The following is a 19,123-nucleotide window of genomic DNA, read 5'->3' on the forward strand; positions in this document are numbered from 1 at the left end:
TGCAAACAACAAATAGAAACAGTAGATCACATCACAAGCGGATGTACAATACTAGCAAATACAGAATACCCCAGAAGACATGCTTGCCTTACAACATAAACTTTTAAAACAACACGTTCCTACATACAAGTATGCACCACAAAATGTACTGGAGAATGATGAATACAAATTATACTGGAACAGAACCATTATAACAGATAAAACAACGCCACATAACAAACCTGACATCATACTCACCAATAAAAAGAAGAAATTAACACAACTAATTGAAATATCCATACCCAATACAGCAAATATACAGAAGAAAACAGGAGAAAAAATTGAAAAATACATCCAACTGGCTGAGGAAGTCAAGGACATGTGGCATCAGGATAAAGTTGACATTATACCAATTATACTGTCAACTACAGGAGTCATACCACGCAATATCCACCAGTACATCAATGTAATACAGCTACATCTGAACTTATATATACAACTTCAGAAATCCGTAATTATTGATACATGTTCAATTACCCGAAAGTTCCTAAACGCAATGTAACATATACCGTACAGTTAAAAGGAAGTGACGCTTGATCAAGGTCCGCGTCACTTTCATTCCGAACCAGACCTAAGGTCTGAGAAAGGAAAGATAATAATAATCTCGTAGTATGACGTGCCGTGTCAACAAGTCGCGTTGTAGGTCCCACATTTTTTGAAACAACAGTAAACACTGCTGCGTATATGCCAATCTTTGAGGAATTTCACGCATAAGAGATGACAAATGGCGCGCGACAAAGTGCGTTCTAGTACTCGGGGTCGGTTTTCGTACGCCAACGTATAGAATGGGCGACGCTGAAAAAAGTCTTTGTGGCAGGACGGGTTTGCTGGAAACGAAAACAGTAACTCATTGTACGGCCCATCTCAATTCGAATCGCGGCGCTCAATCTACTTTGCACGGTGTGATTTTTGATAGATCAAACCTGCTGCTTCAGCGGCCAGAGGTGAGACTTTATTCTGCTCTTACACAGCTCACATCTTTAAAAAAAAAAAAACCATGGTTGTACAAAATGTCGGAAGTGATGACGTAGGTAGCGCCCAGAGCAACGGGTAATTAATTTGTCCTCCGTAGCTGGGGAACTATGTTGCAACCGTCTCCGCTCACCTCGATTGCTGCGTATAAACCGATACTGGACTTCATTGAAGGGGCGCTACAGGAAGACGATCCTGGCGCACTTCTCATGCACTGCCAAAAAATGCACCAAATCTCAAGTACTGAAAAGTTAAAAAAAGAAAGAAGAAAAAAAAAGAAGCTGTTGAATGGAATTACTAGTCCAATGAGTACAGAGTATGGATTGAGAATAAACCGAACATAGGCGGACGTAATGAGCAGTGGCAGAAATGATACTAGCGATGAACTTATGAAAATTGAAAACTACGAAGAAGGCGAAGCGAAGGGATTCTGCTACTTGGAAGCAAAATAACCCATGATGGATGAAACAAGAAAGAGACAAAAAGCAGATATGACAGGCACTGAAGGCATTCCTTGTCAACATCGACCTTAATTCGAGGAAGAAATTTCTGAGATGTGCTTTTGGACCACAGAATTGTATGGTAGTTGGCCACAAAATTGTATGATAGTGAAACATGGACTGTGGGAAAACCGGAACAGAAGGCAATCAAAGCATTTGGGATGTGGTGCTACGAAAGAATGTTGAAAATTAGGTGAACTGATAAGTTAAGGATTGAAGTCGTCTGCAGAATCTGCGAAGAAAGAAATATTTGGAAAACACTGACAAGAAGAAGGGACAGTATGATAGGACATCTGTTACGACATCGGCGAATAACTTCCATGGTACTAGAGGAAGCAGTAGAGTGTAAAAAACTGTAGAGGAAGGCAAAGATTGGAATACAATCAGCAAATAATTGACTAGGTAGTTTGCAAGTGCTACTTTGACATGAATAGGCTGACACAGAGGAATTCCTGTCGGGCCGCATCAAACCAATCAGAATAACGATGGCTCAAAAATAAATAAATAAATGGAAACAGTCTGTGCACATCTGTACTTCACAGCCACCGCACCGTGTGAGAGTACATTCATACGTATATCAGCAATATATGATCCAACCAAATGCCTATCTTTGCTGTTTAAATTACTGTCTAATAAATCAACTATGTAATACAGCCAACAAATCAAAAAGTACACACAGAAAATAAAGGCTTATGTATCTCGGCATCAATACTTCTGTTAGCAAGCTCTCCTTTAACGTACGTGTTCCTACAGACGGTTTCCATAATATATTTTCTCTGAGTAAGCTATTTGATTTGCTGGCTATTTTACAAGGCCAGTTCATTGGAAAATCATATGAATGTCTGAAGATACGCGTTAACGAAGTTGACACACTGCGCAGCGGCTGATGGGAGCAACTATAAAGGCCTTTCCCATTTACAATCGTTCCCATCAGCCACTGCGGCGAGTGTCAACTTTTTTTTCCGACAATATTACGTAAGTCTTAAATCTCTTACTGTGCACATACAGTCAAAGTAAAGACAACTGACTGTAGGAAGTTTTACATTCGTTTTCACAGTTCGTTCGAATATCGAAACGTGCATACGAGTCCACCAACCAACAGCATTGGGACAATAAGTAAAATTTCGCCTGTGGCCACAAAAACGTGTGGATTTTGCGTTGTTTTTCGCGCCGCGGACAGTAGAATCCACCGGCAGAATCGTTACGGAGCGGTAGTAGTTAATTGTTACTGTAGGGATCAGCTGCGAGCGTTTGAAATCGTTCGCCTGTGGATGATGAAGTTGGTAACACGAAATGGTTAAAGATAAAAAAAAAAACCAGTAATCTGTGAACAGTAACAATAAATGATCATTATCAATCTAAAACCTGGCGTAGTACAATTAAGACAGTTTCTCGATTCTTACCGCATCCCACTTGACAATAGAAAGAAAAAAGGTACGAGACGCCAAGCAACGGGGATAGAACGGAAGTGAAGTCATACATTATCAACGGAAAAATGCTCGTATCGGAATAAAAAAAAGTCCAGTATTCTCCTGTTTATTAAAAGGCTCTGACTGAAAAGTGGGGTACCAGTTGCCTCATTTTACTTTCCTCAGCACCTTCAAAAATGTTCCCAAAAATTCTGGCATGCGAACATATTCGCGCTCTTTTCAACTGACTCCTTGGGTTGGGGTTGTTTAACGGAGGAGACCAGACAGCGAGATCATCGGTCTCATCGGATTAGGGAAGGATGGGGAAGGAAGTCGGCCGTGCCCTTTCAAAGGAACCATCCCGGCATTTGTCTGAAGCGATTTAGGGAAATCATGAAAAACCTAAATCAGGATGGCCGGACGCGGAATTGAAGCGACGTCCTCCCGAATGCGAGTCCAGTGTACTAACCACGGCGCCACCTCGCTCGGTACTACTACTTTCGTTGTCACTGTCTCCCTCTTGCTCTCTCTCAGTGCTAATACCTCATTCCTACTTTCCTGCTGCTACTGCACATAATGCCAGAAATCAGTACTTCTGACAACAGACGCGGTGGTCTCGCGGTTAAGGCGCTCAGTCCGGAACCGCGCGACTGCTACGGTCGCTGGTTCGAATCCTGCCTCGGGCATGGATGTGTGTGGTGTCCTTAGGTTAGTTAGGTTTAAGTAGTTCTAAGTTCTAGGGGACTGATGACCATAGAAGTCCCATAGTGCTCAGAGCCATTTTTTATTCTGACAACAGAGTTAAGGCAATATGCAATGTAGTGAAGCAAGAGACAGGACAATCAACGAGGATAACATTACTACTGCAGAGAATGGAAGAGTTATAAATGACAAGTCACAGACAGAAAATTATTTTATAATCATTTCTTAAATATAGTTGAAAGCATAAGGACCAACAGTTCAAGAGAAACATCACAGCAATATGTTGAAGTAATTCTCATAATAAATGAAAAGCACGAGTTTGCTTTTGTTCTACAATATTCTAGAACAAAAGCAAACTGGTGCTTTTCATTTATTATTATTATAATGTTGTTCTACCAAGAACCGACGGAAGATTCTGTTAATATAATTCTCATAAAATTACATCATATGAATGTACCACCAACTTCTACTTCTGAAATCGAGAGGGTCATACATTCTCTCAAGAAAAAAAGCTCTTCTGGTTTTGATGGTGTTTCAACACAGTACTAAAGAGTTGTTCCCATACAGTAAGTCCGGTATTGTCCGAAATATGTAAGGCATCACTAACTCAATGCATTTTTCCAGAGAGCCTGAAAAACGCCGTTGTTAAAAAACTCTTTAAGAAAGGTGATAAGAGAGATGTCCGTACCTACCGACCTATTTAACTGCTGACATTCTCCAAACGTTTTGGGGAAGTGATGTATTCTAGAATGGTATCTCACCCTGGCAACAATAATATCCTCAGCAAATTACAATTTGGGTTTCAGAAGGGTTGCTCTACTAAGAATGCCATTTACATGTTCACATACCAGATATTACAAGCACTAAATAACAAAATAGCACCGGTAGGTATTTTCTGTGACCTACTCAAATCATAGTATACTCCTAGATAAATTTGAAGTTTTATGGTATTGATGGTATAGCCAACAAAAGGGTCATGTCATATCTAACCAAAAGAATGCAGGAAGTTTTACTTCCATCGGCACAGTTACCGGTGAGGTGTACCTTCAGAAGCTTCAGACATCCATCTTACCTGCCATCCGAGAATTGTATGGAGACGGAAGAGTTTACTTTCAACAAGATGGTGCCCCAGCCCACTACCAAAATCGTGTTAGGGCGTATCTCGACGAAAATCTACCAGGAAGATGGATAGGCCGTAGAGGTGTTGTGAAGTATCCACCACGTTCCCCAGACCTAACCCCTCTAGACTTTTACCTTTGGAGAACACTAAAGGACGTCGTTTATCGACAAAAGCCACGCTCATTGGATGAACTTCGAGAATCCATCGTACATTCTTGTGCAATTATCCAACTGAACACGTTGCAGTCAGTAGTTCATACTGCAGTTCGGCGGCATCGTTTGTGGGTGGATTTTAATGGTGACCATTTCGAACATCCACAGTGATACCTTTAAGTTGGACTTTAAGCTACACCTTCACCAAAAACGAGACAACTCCGTCAGTTTGCAAGTTATGGACTTTTAAACAGTGAATACTGTTTTTCGACCCCTCTGTATTTTGAAGTAATAAATATATAATACTAGTAGTATCTGAATGTGTCAATAACGGACTATTACAAATTTGTGGGTTAGCTCCCTCTCGCATTCTAGGACAGAATTGCTGTTATCACTGCCATTCTGGTCGGAGTGTGCCCTCCGTCATTTTTCCCTGTTATGCTGCAGCTTTGCCATTTCTGTAGGGGGTTCCAGTTTCGCCAGATTGTCGACGTACCTTCTTATTTTCTCGCATACATTTTTCCCCCCTCCTTTCAGTTCACCATTATAGCCTCTCTCGTTTCATAGCTCTTTATCGCGTTTCTCATCTCCTTAAAGAAGGCTCCTATTTTGTTTTCTTGAATCCATCATCCGCTTCTTCTGACTCTTCATTCCACCTGTTTCTCCTGGCATCTTCTATTATTTTAACGGTTCTTCTTCTCATAAATTCAGATTTTTCACGCCCTTTTCTTTCTCGGTTGTCTGCCAAACCCTCCTCCCTTTTTTCTTCTACAATCAACTGCTTCTTCACACTCATCCATCCAGCACTCTCGTCTTACTCCCTCATTACTTAGGGAAAGCCATTCCGTTTCCACTTTGATCACGTCCCTCACATTTTCTCGGGTGTTTTTCTATTGTAAGGTTCCTTCAATCTCATATTAGATCTGTTCAGTGGTACTCTGTATGTTTTCTGTGGTGTCACCGCCAGACACCACACTTGCTAGGTGGTAGCCTTTAAATCGGCCGCGGTCCGCTAGTATACGTCGGACCCGCGTGTCGCCACTGTCAGTGATTGCAGACCGAGCGCCGCCACACGGCACGTCTAGAGAGACGTCCTAGCACTCGCCCCAGTTGTACAGCCGACTTTGCTAGCGATGGTTCACTGACAAATTACGCTCTCATTAGCCGAGACGATAGTTAGCATAGCCTTCAGCTACGTCATTTGCTACGACCTAGCAAGGCGCCATTATCATTTGCTATTTATCTTGTGATGCATGTACTGTCAGACCGATGTTTACCCATTATGGATTAAAGTTAAGTATTCCAGAAGCTACGTACTTTTTTTACTAGACTCAACTCTTTTAACTGTTCCAGACCTCACGACAGCCTGCGTGAGCTTAAACGCGTGCCTTTCGGCTACCTCATAATGGCTTGGCTGTCTTGCCAAGTCACAACATTTTCATTTTCATGCTTTTCTGTTTTGATATCTGTTTGGCAGAGATTTGCATTTAATTTCGGTGAAGTAGGCCTAACGGTCAGGTTCTATGTTACTGTTTTTTTTTGACTGATGTTCTTAATCTTCCCGTACGTCGCTTCCCAGACCTCTTCATATCGCTCAAGATATCGCACAAGGTTAAGGAAATACCTCAGTCGAGATACACATCTGAGTATCGGGAGAAGATCAGTAATTAACCTCAGATCAAACTTACGTCATGCTGCCAAACAATTTTTCAGATTTATCTGATGACCTTCATTATCGCTTAGCAGTTCGATAGAAAAACTGTGATAATATTTACACATTACGTCGTAGCGCTGAGAAGCCTGATAAAAAGTTGAAATCAATATGTACATTGACGTCACACACCAGCTGTGAGACGATAATTGGTTTAAAGTTCAGTCGACGATGTTCTTACAGCTGGGAGTAGCAAACCGGCCGTATCCTTTTCAAAGGAAAAGGAAAGGGGGGGCGGGTCGAGTGCCTTAATCACTTCGATAAACAGCACAAATTACTCTTAGAGCAAGACCGGAAAATTTTAATTTTACTACGGGAATTAAAAGTCGCAGTTTTACTTTAGAGCATTGTTGGCGTCCCATATAGCAACAATTATTTAATGGCAACAAAAGCCACTACGAAGCTAACGTTAACATTATTGACTCGAGAAGGAAGTAAATACGGCCGACCGTTAGTTAGTGTGTTGTTCGACTACTTAAACGGCAAAATTACTCTTTCCATTATTTTATGCACTTTTAAATTCTGGAATCTTTACACAACCTTTTTACCGTGTACAGTCATCTACATCCGCATGAATGCTCTGCAAAACACTTAAGTACCGTTCCTCGCAGAGGGTTTATCAGACTCAGTCTGATTTGCTTTCACCACAATATTTTCTGTGTATTCTTTCCAATTAAAATTGTTTGTAATCGTAAATCCTAGGTGTTTAGTTAAATTTTCGTCATTTAGATCACACTATTGTGTAACCGAAATTTAAGGATTCCTTTTAGTACTCATCTGACCTCACACTTTTCATTATTTCGGATGAAATGCCAATTTTCGTACCATTCACAATCTTTTTTAAATCGTTTTGGAATTTGTTTTTATCTTGTAATGAATTTACTAGACGGTAAACGACGGCATCTTCTGCAAACAACCTAAGACGTCGGCTCAGATTGTACTCTGAATCGTTTATATAAACAAGGAACAGCAAAGGGCCTATAAAACTACTTTGAGGAACGCCAGAAATCACTCTGACTTTCAGAGAGTTACAACGAACTGTGTCTCTGACAGGAAATCGCGTATCTAGTCACGTAAGTGAGATGATATTCCATAAGCACGCAGTTTAGCCGCTTGGTTGGTACAGTGTCAAAAGCCTTTTAGAAATCCAGAAATACGGAATCAATTTGGAATTCCTTGTCAACAGCACTCAACGCTTTCTGTATGTTAAGAGTTAGTTGTGTTTCACAAGAAGGATGTTTTCTAAATCCGTGTTGACTATGTGTCAATAGACCGTTCTCTTCAACATAATTCATAATATCGGAACACAATGTGTGTTCTACAATCCTGCTGCATATCGACGTTAATGATACGGGCCTATAATTTAGTGAATGACTCCCACTTACTTGATTATTGGTGTAACCTGTGCAACTTTCCAATCTATGCGTACGGATATTTCGTCGAGCGAGTGGTTTTATATGATTGTTAAGTATAGATTCTATGCATTAAAATTCATAATTTGATGCATGGTTTATATACAGCCGTCGTTTTCTGAAAACGTTCGTCATATGTCTGCACCATCCATTCCATATAAAATAGTTTTGTCTTCTCAGTTTATAACATGATGCTCGTGTTACCATACCATTTACATAGCTTCTGTATAAACACATTTTGCCGTCTACTCGTATCCACTTGTGAAATGTATACATATTATAGATACATTAAGTAAAGCAACCTTCTTTGTTCGACTGCAAACCGTATGTGGAGAACATGTCAACAATACGTTTACTTTCCAACGATTGTAACACGCACACAAAATAACTTTTCTTATTGCAGACAAACACGACAAGAAGATAATTAGGAAACTACCAAGTGATCTTTTTCGCAGAATCTGTAGGTGACAATATAGAAGCATTTCCGTTCCATCTCTTTTTAACCTGTGCTACAAGAATTCGAGTGGAATGCATAAGAAGCCGGCACCGATTTTGAATACCGGCATACCTCTTACCGTTGAGTACACGTTCATAGCTCGGAAAGGTATAGCATGTCTTTCACGTGCGGCTGAATGCAGTGCTCAAAATATAGCTGTAGACTTTTCTTCCACTACATAGTTTTCATTTTACTTACTATTACGATGAGGTTTAGCGTTGAGAAATTCCTACTTGGCGTTTAAAAACCTAACAAGATCTATTTGATCTCGATGTTTCCACGCTAGAAAGACAATTGCTATAAATTTTCTCGCCTTGGCCATTCCTATGTCCGTATACATTACTTTGAAACCTAGCCAGCCAAACATATATAAAAAAGTACTCAAGTGCCAATTCAGTGAATGCAGAAACAATTACATGTCGGTAACACTTATAATTCATTAGACTAATTCGCCATGTTGAAAACAAAGAGCATGCGCTTTCACCATTTGACAACACCCGGTTTTTTCTGTACGTAAACATTTCTTGTTAAAGTAAGAATGTTTTTGAAGCTGTGAAAGAATGTTAACTGATACTTAAACACACTATCTGAACGACGTATTCGTGTTAACAATATTAATCGTACACAAACTTTGACAGTCAACTCCGCCTAAACAAAAAGTTTAGGGACACAGAAGTAATGTCATGTTACAGAGGTATGTCTATTTCGAAAGTATATCCTAGCTTTTTTTTTTGTTTGATCTACGGTCTGCAGAGACCTTTTTTGCATTGCATAGGCCGTAATGATATTTACTTAACGTCAACTTTTACATCACATACGTCGGGGAGTAGGCTGCTAAATGTCCTGTGGTTCATTAAACAAAGTGAACAACTGAAATTAAATTACTTCCTTATAGCTGGTAGTGTGTGATGGCGAAATAAAGGTTGTGGTAAGGGACTGAGGTCTACGCTTAACCTTCTGTTTATGTTCGAGTGCCATATTTTACGCATATCAGTCTTTTGTTTACAAGACCTAAAACTGCCAGGTGAATCCAGAAAAATTTATATTACATAATAATATCTCTAGCTAATTATTTCAGGTGGGAAGGGGGTGCAACATCAGACGCTAGCCAACCAATTATGTTTCTTTTTGGTAAATATCCAGCTAACCAAAGTCTCCGACGAATATTATTGTGCATACTTTGTACGTACATTGTACATAATCTATAAAGATTGTAAGAGGGCAGTACTGTGTAAGTTTTTACACATCGAACGTAATTTGTGTGATTGGCATTACGACGGTTTGACGTCTTACCTCCGTCTTGGTGATGCGATGTCTGGCCAGTTTGACGACGGCGAAGTTGCCCTTGCCGATGGTGCGTTCGATGTCGTAGAAGCCCACGCGGATGGGCGTCGCTCCCGAAGAGGAGGCGGCTGTGGCGGCGGAAGTGGGCGGCGGCGACGACGACGCGACCGTAGACGCCGCCATGGGCGCCGAGGCCGGCGGCTGCTGCAGCGGGAGGTGCGCTCGGCCGTCGCACGAGGACATGATGACCATGACGTCGACGCCCTCAGAGCTGCGACTCGCGCGCCGACGCGCGTCCTTTGGGCCGGCTGTGTGCGTGCAGCGGCGTGGGTGGCGGGGGCGGCGTCATCGCAGCGCGACGCGCCGGTGGGCGGAAGTAATAAACGAGAAACTGCCGTACGTCCGCGACGGCGCACAGCTAGTGACCGCCGGGGTCCTTCACACTGCGGTTCACTTATGCAGAGACGGAGCGGTTTTGTCACGCGGCACCAGATCAGAACCGTTTAAATGCCCTCCATCAATCAACTACGGTATACGTCACGCGTGTAATTTTTCTGCTGCAGCGAAATGCTAGATGCAATAATAACAAAACATAATTGTACTGATAGGAGCGCTATAGTGATGGAGGAAGCCGAGCGAAAGAATGGGTATAAAAAAAAAAAGTTAACGGAAATAAACGCGACCGCGAGGGTACAGGACGAGAGTCGCTAACACACACCCGATCCTTCCCCGCGGCCGGCCGGCACCAGACTGACGGCAGATGCGCGAGCGTCGCCCGGCGGAGCGCTCGCAGCGCCGCCGGCGGCAGCGCCGCGAGCTAGCGCCGGGTAGATGACTGACGCAAACCGTGACGTCAGCGTCCCGTGTTTGCGCCCGGTATCAGCGTATGGCGGCGTGAGCTCGGTACACAGGAGACCGAAAATACGCCGGCCTCGCCACGACCTGCGGGTGGAGACACGCAAAAGCGAGCTGCCGCAGCTGCACACCATATAAACAAATGAGGGAAGTCGCACGTTTGGTGTATTTCTGGGCTGCTCTGGCTGGCACATTTTCACGGAAAGTACACTGATTCGGTGTACTGTAAGCAGCACCTGGTGAAATTTGCGCCCGGAAAAGGTGAGGGGGGTCTAACATTCCCCCAGTCCAAACTCACAAGCTCCACAACTTACGTGGCAGGTAGAAGAGTCGAGGCGGTTTTGACGAGGATGGGTTAATGACTAGCCAAAAAAAAAGTTTCTTTCGTAAACAGCTCACATTTCTTTTCGAAATAGTCCCTTTGGAAGGATACACACTAGGCGCACCGATCCTCCACCTTTTTCACCACATCGGAAAAATTGGTTCTGTCCAACTCTGCATGATACTCGTTGACTGCAATTATCAGTTCCTCATTTGATGAAAGCTTCTTCCAAGCAAGACAAAGTTTTAAGTTAGGGAACAGGAAGAAGTAAGCTGGGACTATATCTGGTGAACAGGGTGGATAATCAACCAATTCAAAGCGCAGTTCATATACTTTCGCCATTGTTATCGCTGATGTGTGGGATGGTGTTCTATCCCGGTGAAAGAGCACTTTTTTTCTTGCGTGGCAACCTTGGTATTTTTTCAGCCAACGCAAGTTTCAGACGATCCACCAAGACGCAAAATAGGGTCTAGTTATATTTCTGCCTTTTTCCAAGTAATCTATGAGGATTATTTCTTCAGGATGCTCCCCCCCCCCCCCCCCCAAAAAAAAAAAGAAAAAAAACAGCTGACAAAATGATGTTTCTCTTTTTAGTGTAATATTTCTGGCTTAGTCAGCCATCATTTATTAGGATCCAAGAAGCTGTTCCCAGAGCAGTGGAGCCGGCCGTGGTGGCCGAGCGGTTCTAGGCGCTATGGGCTCTGAGCACTATGGGACTTAACATCTTAGGTCATCAGTCCCCTAGAACTTAGAACTACTTAAACCTAACTAACTTAAGGACATCACACACATCCATGCCCGAGGCAGGATTCGAACCTGCGACCGTAGCAGTCCCGCGGTTCCGGACAACAACGCTAGAACCGACGGCCACCACGGCCGGCCCTAGGCGCTACAGTCTGGAACCGCGCGACCGCTACGGTCGCAGGTTCGAATCCTGCTCCGCTGTAGTCCGGAACCGCGGGACTGGTTCTGTAGTCCGGAACCAGTCCCGCGGTTCCGGACTACAGCGCTAGAACCGACGGCCACCACGGCCGGCCCTAGGCGCTACTGTCTGGAACCGCGCGACCGCTACGGTCGCAGTTTCGAATCCTGCTGCGGGCATGGATGTGTGTGATGTCCTTAGGTTAGTTAGGTTTAAGTAGTTCTAAGTTCTGGGGCCCCCCATGAACCATGTACCTTGCCGTTGGTGGGGAGGCTTGCATGCCTCAGCGATACAGATGGCCGTACCGTAGGTGCAACCACAACGGAGGGGTATCTGTTGAGAGGCCAGACAAACATGTGGTTCCTGAAGAGGGGCAGCAGCCTTTTCAGTAGTTGCAGGGGCAACAGTCTGGATGATTGACTGATCTGGCCTTGTAACATTAACCAAAACGGCCTTGCTGTGCTGGTACTGCGAACGGCTGAAAGCAAGGGGAAACTACAGCCGTAATTTTTCCCGAGGACATGCAGCTTTACTGTATGATTAAATGATGATGGCGTCCTCTTGGGTAAAATATTCCGGAGGTAAAATAGTCCCCCATTCGGATCTCCGGGCGGGGACTACTCAAGAGGACGTCGTTATCAGGAGAAAGAAAACTGGCGTTCTACGGATCGGAGCGTGGAATGTCAGATCCCTTAATCGGGCAGGTGGGTTAGAAAATTTAAAAAGGGAAATGGATGAGTTAAAGTTAGATATAGTGGGAATTAGTGAAGTTCGGAGGCAGGAGGAACAATACTTTTGGTCAGGTTATTACAGGGTTATAAATACTAAATCAAATAGGGGTAATGCAGGAGTAAGTTTAATAATGAATAAAAAAATAGGAGTGCGGGTTAGCTACTACAAACAGCATAGTGAACGCATTATTGTGGCCAAGATAGACACAAAGCCCATGTCTACTACAGTAGTACAAGTTTATATGCCAACTAGCTCTGCAGATGATGAAGAAATAGATGAAATGTATGACGAGATAAAAGAAATTATTCAGGTAGTGAAGGGAGACGAAAATTTAATAGTCATGGGTGACTGGAATTCGTCAGTAGGAAAAGGGAGAGAAGGAAACACAGTAGGTGAATATGGGTTGAGGGGAAGAAATGAAAGAGGAAGCCGCCTTGTAGAATTTTGCACAGAGCATAACTTACAATGGTAAGACAGAGATTTAGGAACCAGGTTTTAAATTGTAAGACATTTGCAGGGGCAGATGTGGATTCTGACCACAATCTATTGGTTATGAACTGCAGATTGCAACTGAAGAAACTTCAAAAAGGTGGGAATCTAAGGAGATGGGACCTGGATAAACTGAAAGAACCAGAGGTTGTAGAGAGTTTCAGGGAGAGCATAAGGGAACAATTGACAGGAATGGGGGAAAGAAATACAGTAGAAGAAGAATCGGTAGCTCTGAGAGATGAAGTAGTGACGGCAGCAGACGATCAAGTAGGTAAAAAGGCGAGGGCTAATAGAAATCCTTGGGTAACAGAAGAAATATTGAATTGAATTGATGAAAGGAGAAAATATAAAAATGCAGTAAATGAAGCAGGCAAAAAGGAATACAAACGTCTCAAAAATGAGATCGACAGGAAGTGCAAAATGGCTAAGCAGGGATGGCTAGAGGACAAATGTAAGGATGTAGAGGCTTGTCTCACTAGTGGTAAGATAGATACTGCCTACAGGAAAATTAAAGAGACCTTTGGAGAGAAGAGAACCACTTGTATGAATATCAAGAGCTCAGATGGCAACCCAGTTCTAAGCAAAGAAGGGAAGGCAGAAAGGTGGAAGGAGTTATAGAGGGTTTATACAAGGGCGATGTACTTGAGGACAATATTATGGAAATGGAAGAGGATGTAGATGAAGACGAAATGGGAGATAAGATAATGCGTGAAGAGTTTGACAGAGCACTGAAAGACCTGAGTCGAAACAAGGCCCCGGGAGTAGACAACATTCCATTAGAACTACTGATGGCCTTGGGAGAGCCAGTCATGACAGAACTCTACCATCTGGTGAGCAAGATGTATGAGACAGGCGAAATACCCTCAGACTTCTAGAAGAATATAATAATTCCAATCCCAAAGAAAGCAGGTGTTGACAGATGTGAAAATTACCGAACTATCAGTTTAATAAGTCACTGCTGCAAAATACTAACGCGAATTCTTTACAGACGAATGGAAAAACTGGTAGAAGCGGACCTCGGGGAAGATCAGTTTGGATTCCGTAGAAATGTTGGAACACGTGAGGCAATACTAACCTTACGACTTATCTTAGAAGAAAGATTAAGAAAAGGCAAACCTACGTTTCTAGCATTTGTAGACTTAGAGAAAGCTTTTGACAATGTTAACTGGAATACTCTCTTTCAAATTCTGAAGGTGGCAGGTATAAAATACAGGGAGCGAAAGGCTATTTACAATTTGTACAGAAATCAGATGGCAGTTATAAGAGTCGAGGGACATGAAAGGGAAGCAGTGGTTGGGAAAGGAGTGAGACAGGGTTGTAGCCTCTCCCCGATGTTATTCAATATGTATATTGAGCAAGCAGTAAAGGAAACAAAAGAAAAATTCGGAGTAGGTATTAAAATTCATGGAGAAGAAGCAAAACCTTTGAGGTTCGCCGATGACATTGTAATTCTGTCAGAGACAGCAAAGGACTTGGAAGAGCAGTTGAACGGAATGGACAGTGTCTTGAAAGGAGGATATAAGATGAACATCAACAAAAGCAAATCGAGGATAATGGAATGTAGTCAAATTAAATCGGGTGATGCTGAGGGAGTTAGATTAGGAAATGAGACACTTAAAGTAGTAAAGGAGTTTTGCTATTTAGGGAGTAAAATAACTGATGATGGTCGAAGTAGGGAGGATATAAAATGTAGACTGGCAATGGCAAGGAAATCGTTTCTGAAGAAGAGAAATTTGTTAACATCGAGTATAGATTTAAGTGTCAGGAAGTCGTTTCTGAAAGTATTTGTATGGAGTGTAGCCATGTATGGAAGTGAAACATGGACGATAACTAGTTTGGACAGGAAGAGAATAGAAGCTTTTGAAATGTGGTGCTACAGAAGAATTCTGAAGATAAGGGGGGTAGATCACGTAACTAATGAGGAGGTATTGAATAGGATTGGGGAGAAGAGAAGTTTGTGGCACAACTTGACTAGAAGAAGGGATCAGTTGGTAGGACATGTTCTGAGGCATCAAGGGATCACCAATTTAGTATTGGAGGTCAGCGTGGAGGGTAAAAATCGTAGAGGGAGACCGAGAGATGAATACACTAAACAGATTCAGAAGGATGGATGTTGCAGTAGGTACTGAGAGATGAAGAAGCTTGCACAGGATAGCGTGGAGAGCTGCATCAAACCAGTCTCAGGACTGAAGACCACAACAACAACAACAAGTTCTAGGGGACTGATGACCTCGAAGTTAAGTCCCATAGTACTCAGGGCCATTTGAACCAGAGCAGTAGAGATGCAAGAAGTATATAGATCACGGAATGTGGTGTGAGGTACCTGTGACAGATGTTAGATTCGGTACCATTCTCGTGAGAAAGACCGCCTGCATAATGCTACTGCTCTGTGATTGGCTACTGTGTTCGGAGCAAGGGCGCCAAAACGTTAAAGTATAGTTATTATTACTAGTTAAACTACTCATTGGGATGGCTTCACTTTTTAATATAAAAATATCTCAACAGCTAACTATCAATCAGTCATTTTAGAATTGTTAAAAACAATTTAAATCAAAACTAAAAGACTGACGAAATTGCAGACGAAGCACTTCGGAAGCGTTTGGGTCACTCCTTTTCTGGTATGGCGCGCGAAGTGTTTCGGGCAGTTCACCACTCTGGATTAGGCAGTCGAGAAGAACAGATATGTTGTCTGTCGTAGGATGTGTTTCCAATTTTTATTTAAGTTCCTGTTCGTCACTCTGGATTAGGCAGTCGAGATGTACAGTCATGTTGTCTGTGGCAGGATGTGTTTGCCAGTATTCAGTATTAAAAGATTCACTCCGGTAGTCATGAGGCACAGACACGTGCCACAAATAGTGTAAAGATACATTTTCATAAACATTGTGTTTGCTGTATCAGAAAGGGTTGTATTAAGATCATGTAGTCTTTTCGTGTGGCTATATTAAAATACGCGAGTGGCATCCCAAAGAAGTGATGCGTTATTTCAGAACAGAACCTCGTTAAAAGTCAGTTTCAGCCTCAAGATACAGAACCTACGACCTGCGTGCTGTTTTCTGCGCTGGGGACATCAGCTTGAAGAAAGCAGGTTAGTGAAGTATAACAGAACCTTCGTATTCCACACAGGGCAGTGGAAACAACTAGGCACCTCACGTGTACTGCATGCACAGAACAAGTGTGCTCAGTGACGCGTCATCTGCAGTAGTGCAGAGGAGGTAAAGGAGGATGATCGTTATTAATATCAACAATCAATTCATTCTTCCTTTCTTGCCGTACTAGGTGCATTTTCACCAGCCTTTGTCCTTTGTTCTAACAACCGTTTTGACGCTTGGTGTGTAATCATGGATCCAGGTTTCATCGGCAGTCACAAATCGGTGCAAAAGGTCTTGCGCACTGCGATTAAACATAGCCAGACATTGTGGTGCAATGTTGTGCCGGGTGCCCTTTCGGTCGACTGTGAGCAATCCCACCGCCCACCGAGCACCCAGCTCCGTCATAGTCAATTCTGCGAGCAGAATATTGTGCACTCGCTCAGTTGCTATGCCTACAGTCTCAGCAATCTCACAACTTTTTATTCATCTGTATTGCATTTCCATATCATGGGTTTTGTTATTGGTTAACTCAACTGAACAGGCAGAGCGGCTCTTAGTCTTCGGTACTTGTCCAACCACGTTTAAACTCATTAATCCAAAAATAAATGGTCTCCAGTGACGGTGGAAAGTCCACGCGAACTTTCTTTAACTCTGTTTTGGTTTATGCGGCAGTCCAAACCTTCAAGAGAAAATGTTTAATAACAACACGAAACACGGTTTTCTCCGACACACTGACCATCCCAGAGGGCCGTCAACAAGAAAACGCACGTTGCACATTCTCGAAATTCTCTATACGATCGGCCGCGCGGGATTAGCCGAACGGTCAGGGGCGCTGCAGTCATGGACTGCGCGGCTGGTCCCTGCGGAGGTTCGAGTTCTCCCTCGGGCATGGGTGTGTGTGTTTGTCCTTAGGATAATTTAGGTTAAGTAGTGTGTAAGCTTAGGGACTGATGACCTTAGCAGTTAAGTCCCATAAGATTTCACACACATTGAACATTTTTGAATTTTATACGATCCTTGGAATAATACAGTTTACCAGCCATGAAGGCGTAACAAAAATGATACATTTTCTTTTGTCGGTTTATCAGTCTTATCAAACCACTCTCGTACTCGGCCAAGATCTGTAATATTGTGGCCGAGCGGTTCTAGGCGCTACAGTCTGGTACCGCGCGACCGCTATGGTCTCAGGTTCGAATCCTGCCTCGGGCATGGGTGTGTGTGATGTCTTTAGGTTAGTTAGGTTTAATTAGTTCTACGTTCTAGGGGACTGATGACCTTAGAAGTTAAGTTCCATAGTGCTCAGAGCCATTTGAACCATTTGTAATGTTGTGCAACACACCTGACTCATCGGAATATACGTGACGTAGACGATAACTGCTTACGACGTAGCGCTGTGGTGTAGGGTAAGTCGAGACAAATAATTTCACATAGGGCATTTGCGGTCTATCAAGCCGGGAATAACTTCAAATTATCCTACATAGCTGAGACGATTATTTCGTTAACATTATTCATTTAAACTTTACCATGATGGTAGTTAAAGAAAGTAGACATTTGCAAACGTTATAAAAAAACTAATTAGTTCACATTCCGATCTCAACTTAACCCTTACAAGTTCGGTAGTTTCCTAGTAAGAGGATCAGACAAATAAAACAATTTTACTCTTAATTTTATGCTGTTAAAATTCACAATATTAGGTGGTAATATTTATAAAAACGTCAATTTTAAATACGTACCTGCAAGAACAAACAGTTTTTAATGTTCAAGGACAGTTTTAGACACAATATCGCACGGAGATAGGCGGCCTTTGTAGCTCGATTTGACTTGTTTCTCGGCTCGATAGACCACAAATGTCCTGGATCAATTTCTTCGTCTCGGCTTCACCTACACGACTGTGATACGTTGTAAGCAGTTATCGTTTATACTGGGTACTCCAAAACTCCCCTTACAGATTACTAGCACTTCTAGAAGGGACTCAGTAGGCAGTATTTTGAATTGGAGCCCATGTCCTTAAACCTACCATTTCCTTGCTGCAACTGTTTGAGAACATGTTTGCTAGGTGGAAGGTGCTTACGTCGGATCGGCCGATGTCATGTGGCGTCTATCCTGCCCCTTATAACTGCCCACGTCGTGTTGTGCCGACTCCACTGTAGCTTGAATGGATTTTTAAGTTTGTTCCACAGGCTGTTACAAAAAGGTACGGCCAAACTTTCAGGGAACATTCCTCACACACAAATAAAGAAAAGATGTTATGTGAACAAGTGTCCGGAAACGCTTAATTTCCATGTTACAGCTCATTTTAGATTCGTCAGTATGTACTCTACTTCCTCGATTCACCGAGTGTTGGCCCAACTGAAGAAAGGTAATGTTGACTTCGGTGCTTGTGTTGACATGCGACTCATTGCTCTAAAGTACTAGCATCAAGCACATCTGTACGTAGCATCAACAGGTTAGTGTTCATCACGAACGTGGTTTTGCAGTCAGCGCAATGTTTACAAATGCGGAGTTGGCAGATGCCCATTTGATGTATGGATTAGCACGGGGCAATAGCCGTAGTGCGGTGCGTTTGTATCGAGACAGATTTCCAGAACGAAGGTGTCCCGACAGGAAGACGTTCGAAGCAATTTATCGGCGTCTTAGGGAGCACGGAACATTCCAGCTTATGACTCGCGACTGGGGAAGACCTAGAACGACGAGGACACCTGCAATGGACGAGGCAATTCTTCGTGCAGTTGACGATGACCCTAATGTCAGCGTCAGAGAAGTTGCTGCTGTATGAGGTAACGTTGACCACGTCACTGTATGGAGAGTGCTACGGGAGAACCAGTTGTTTCCGTACCATGTACAGCGTGTGCAGGCACTATCGGCAGCTGATTGGCCTTCACGGTACACTTCTGCGAATGGTTCATCCAACAATGTG

The 19,123-nt window shown here is 43.0% G+C and overlaps 1 protein-coding gene across 1 annotated transcript in view; it reads right to left on the bottom strand.

Annotated features, from left to right (window-relative positions):
- The window catches only part of LOC126424568 (serine/threonine-protein kinase par-1-like), a 474,571-nt gene extending 464,159 nt beyond the window's left edge, over positions 1-10,412 (bottom strand). The window contains exon 1 of the mRNA XM_050087312.1: positions 9,807-10,412. Coding sequence (XP_049943269.1) covers positions 9,807-10,049 — 243 coding nt within the window. The 5' untranslated portion in view covers positions 10,050-10,412. The remainder of the gene's footprint in view (positions 1-9,806) is intronic.
- Positions 10,413-19,123: the final 8,711 nt, after the last annotated feature.

Source organism: Schistocerca serialis, chromosome 10, assembly GCF_023864345.2.
Source record: "Schistocerca serialis cubense isolate TAMUIC-IGC-003099 chromosome 10, iqSchSeri2.2, whole genome shotgun sequence".
Lineage (NCBI taxonomy): Eukaryota > Metazoa > Arthropoda > Insecta > Orthoptera > Acrididae > Schistocerca > Schistocerca serialis.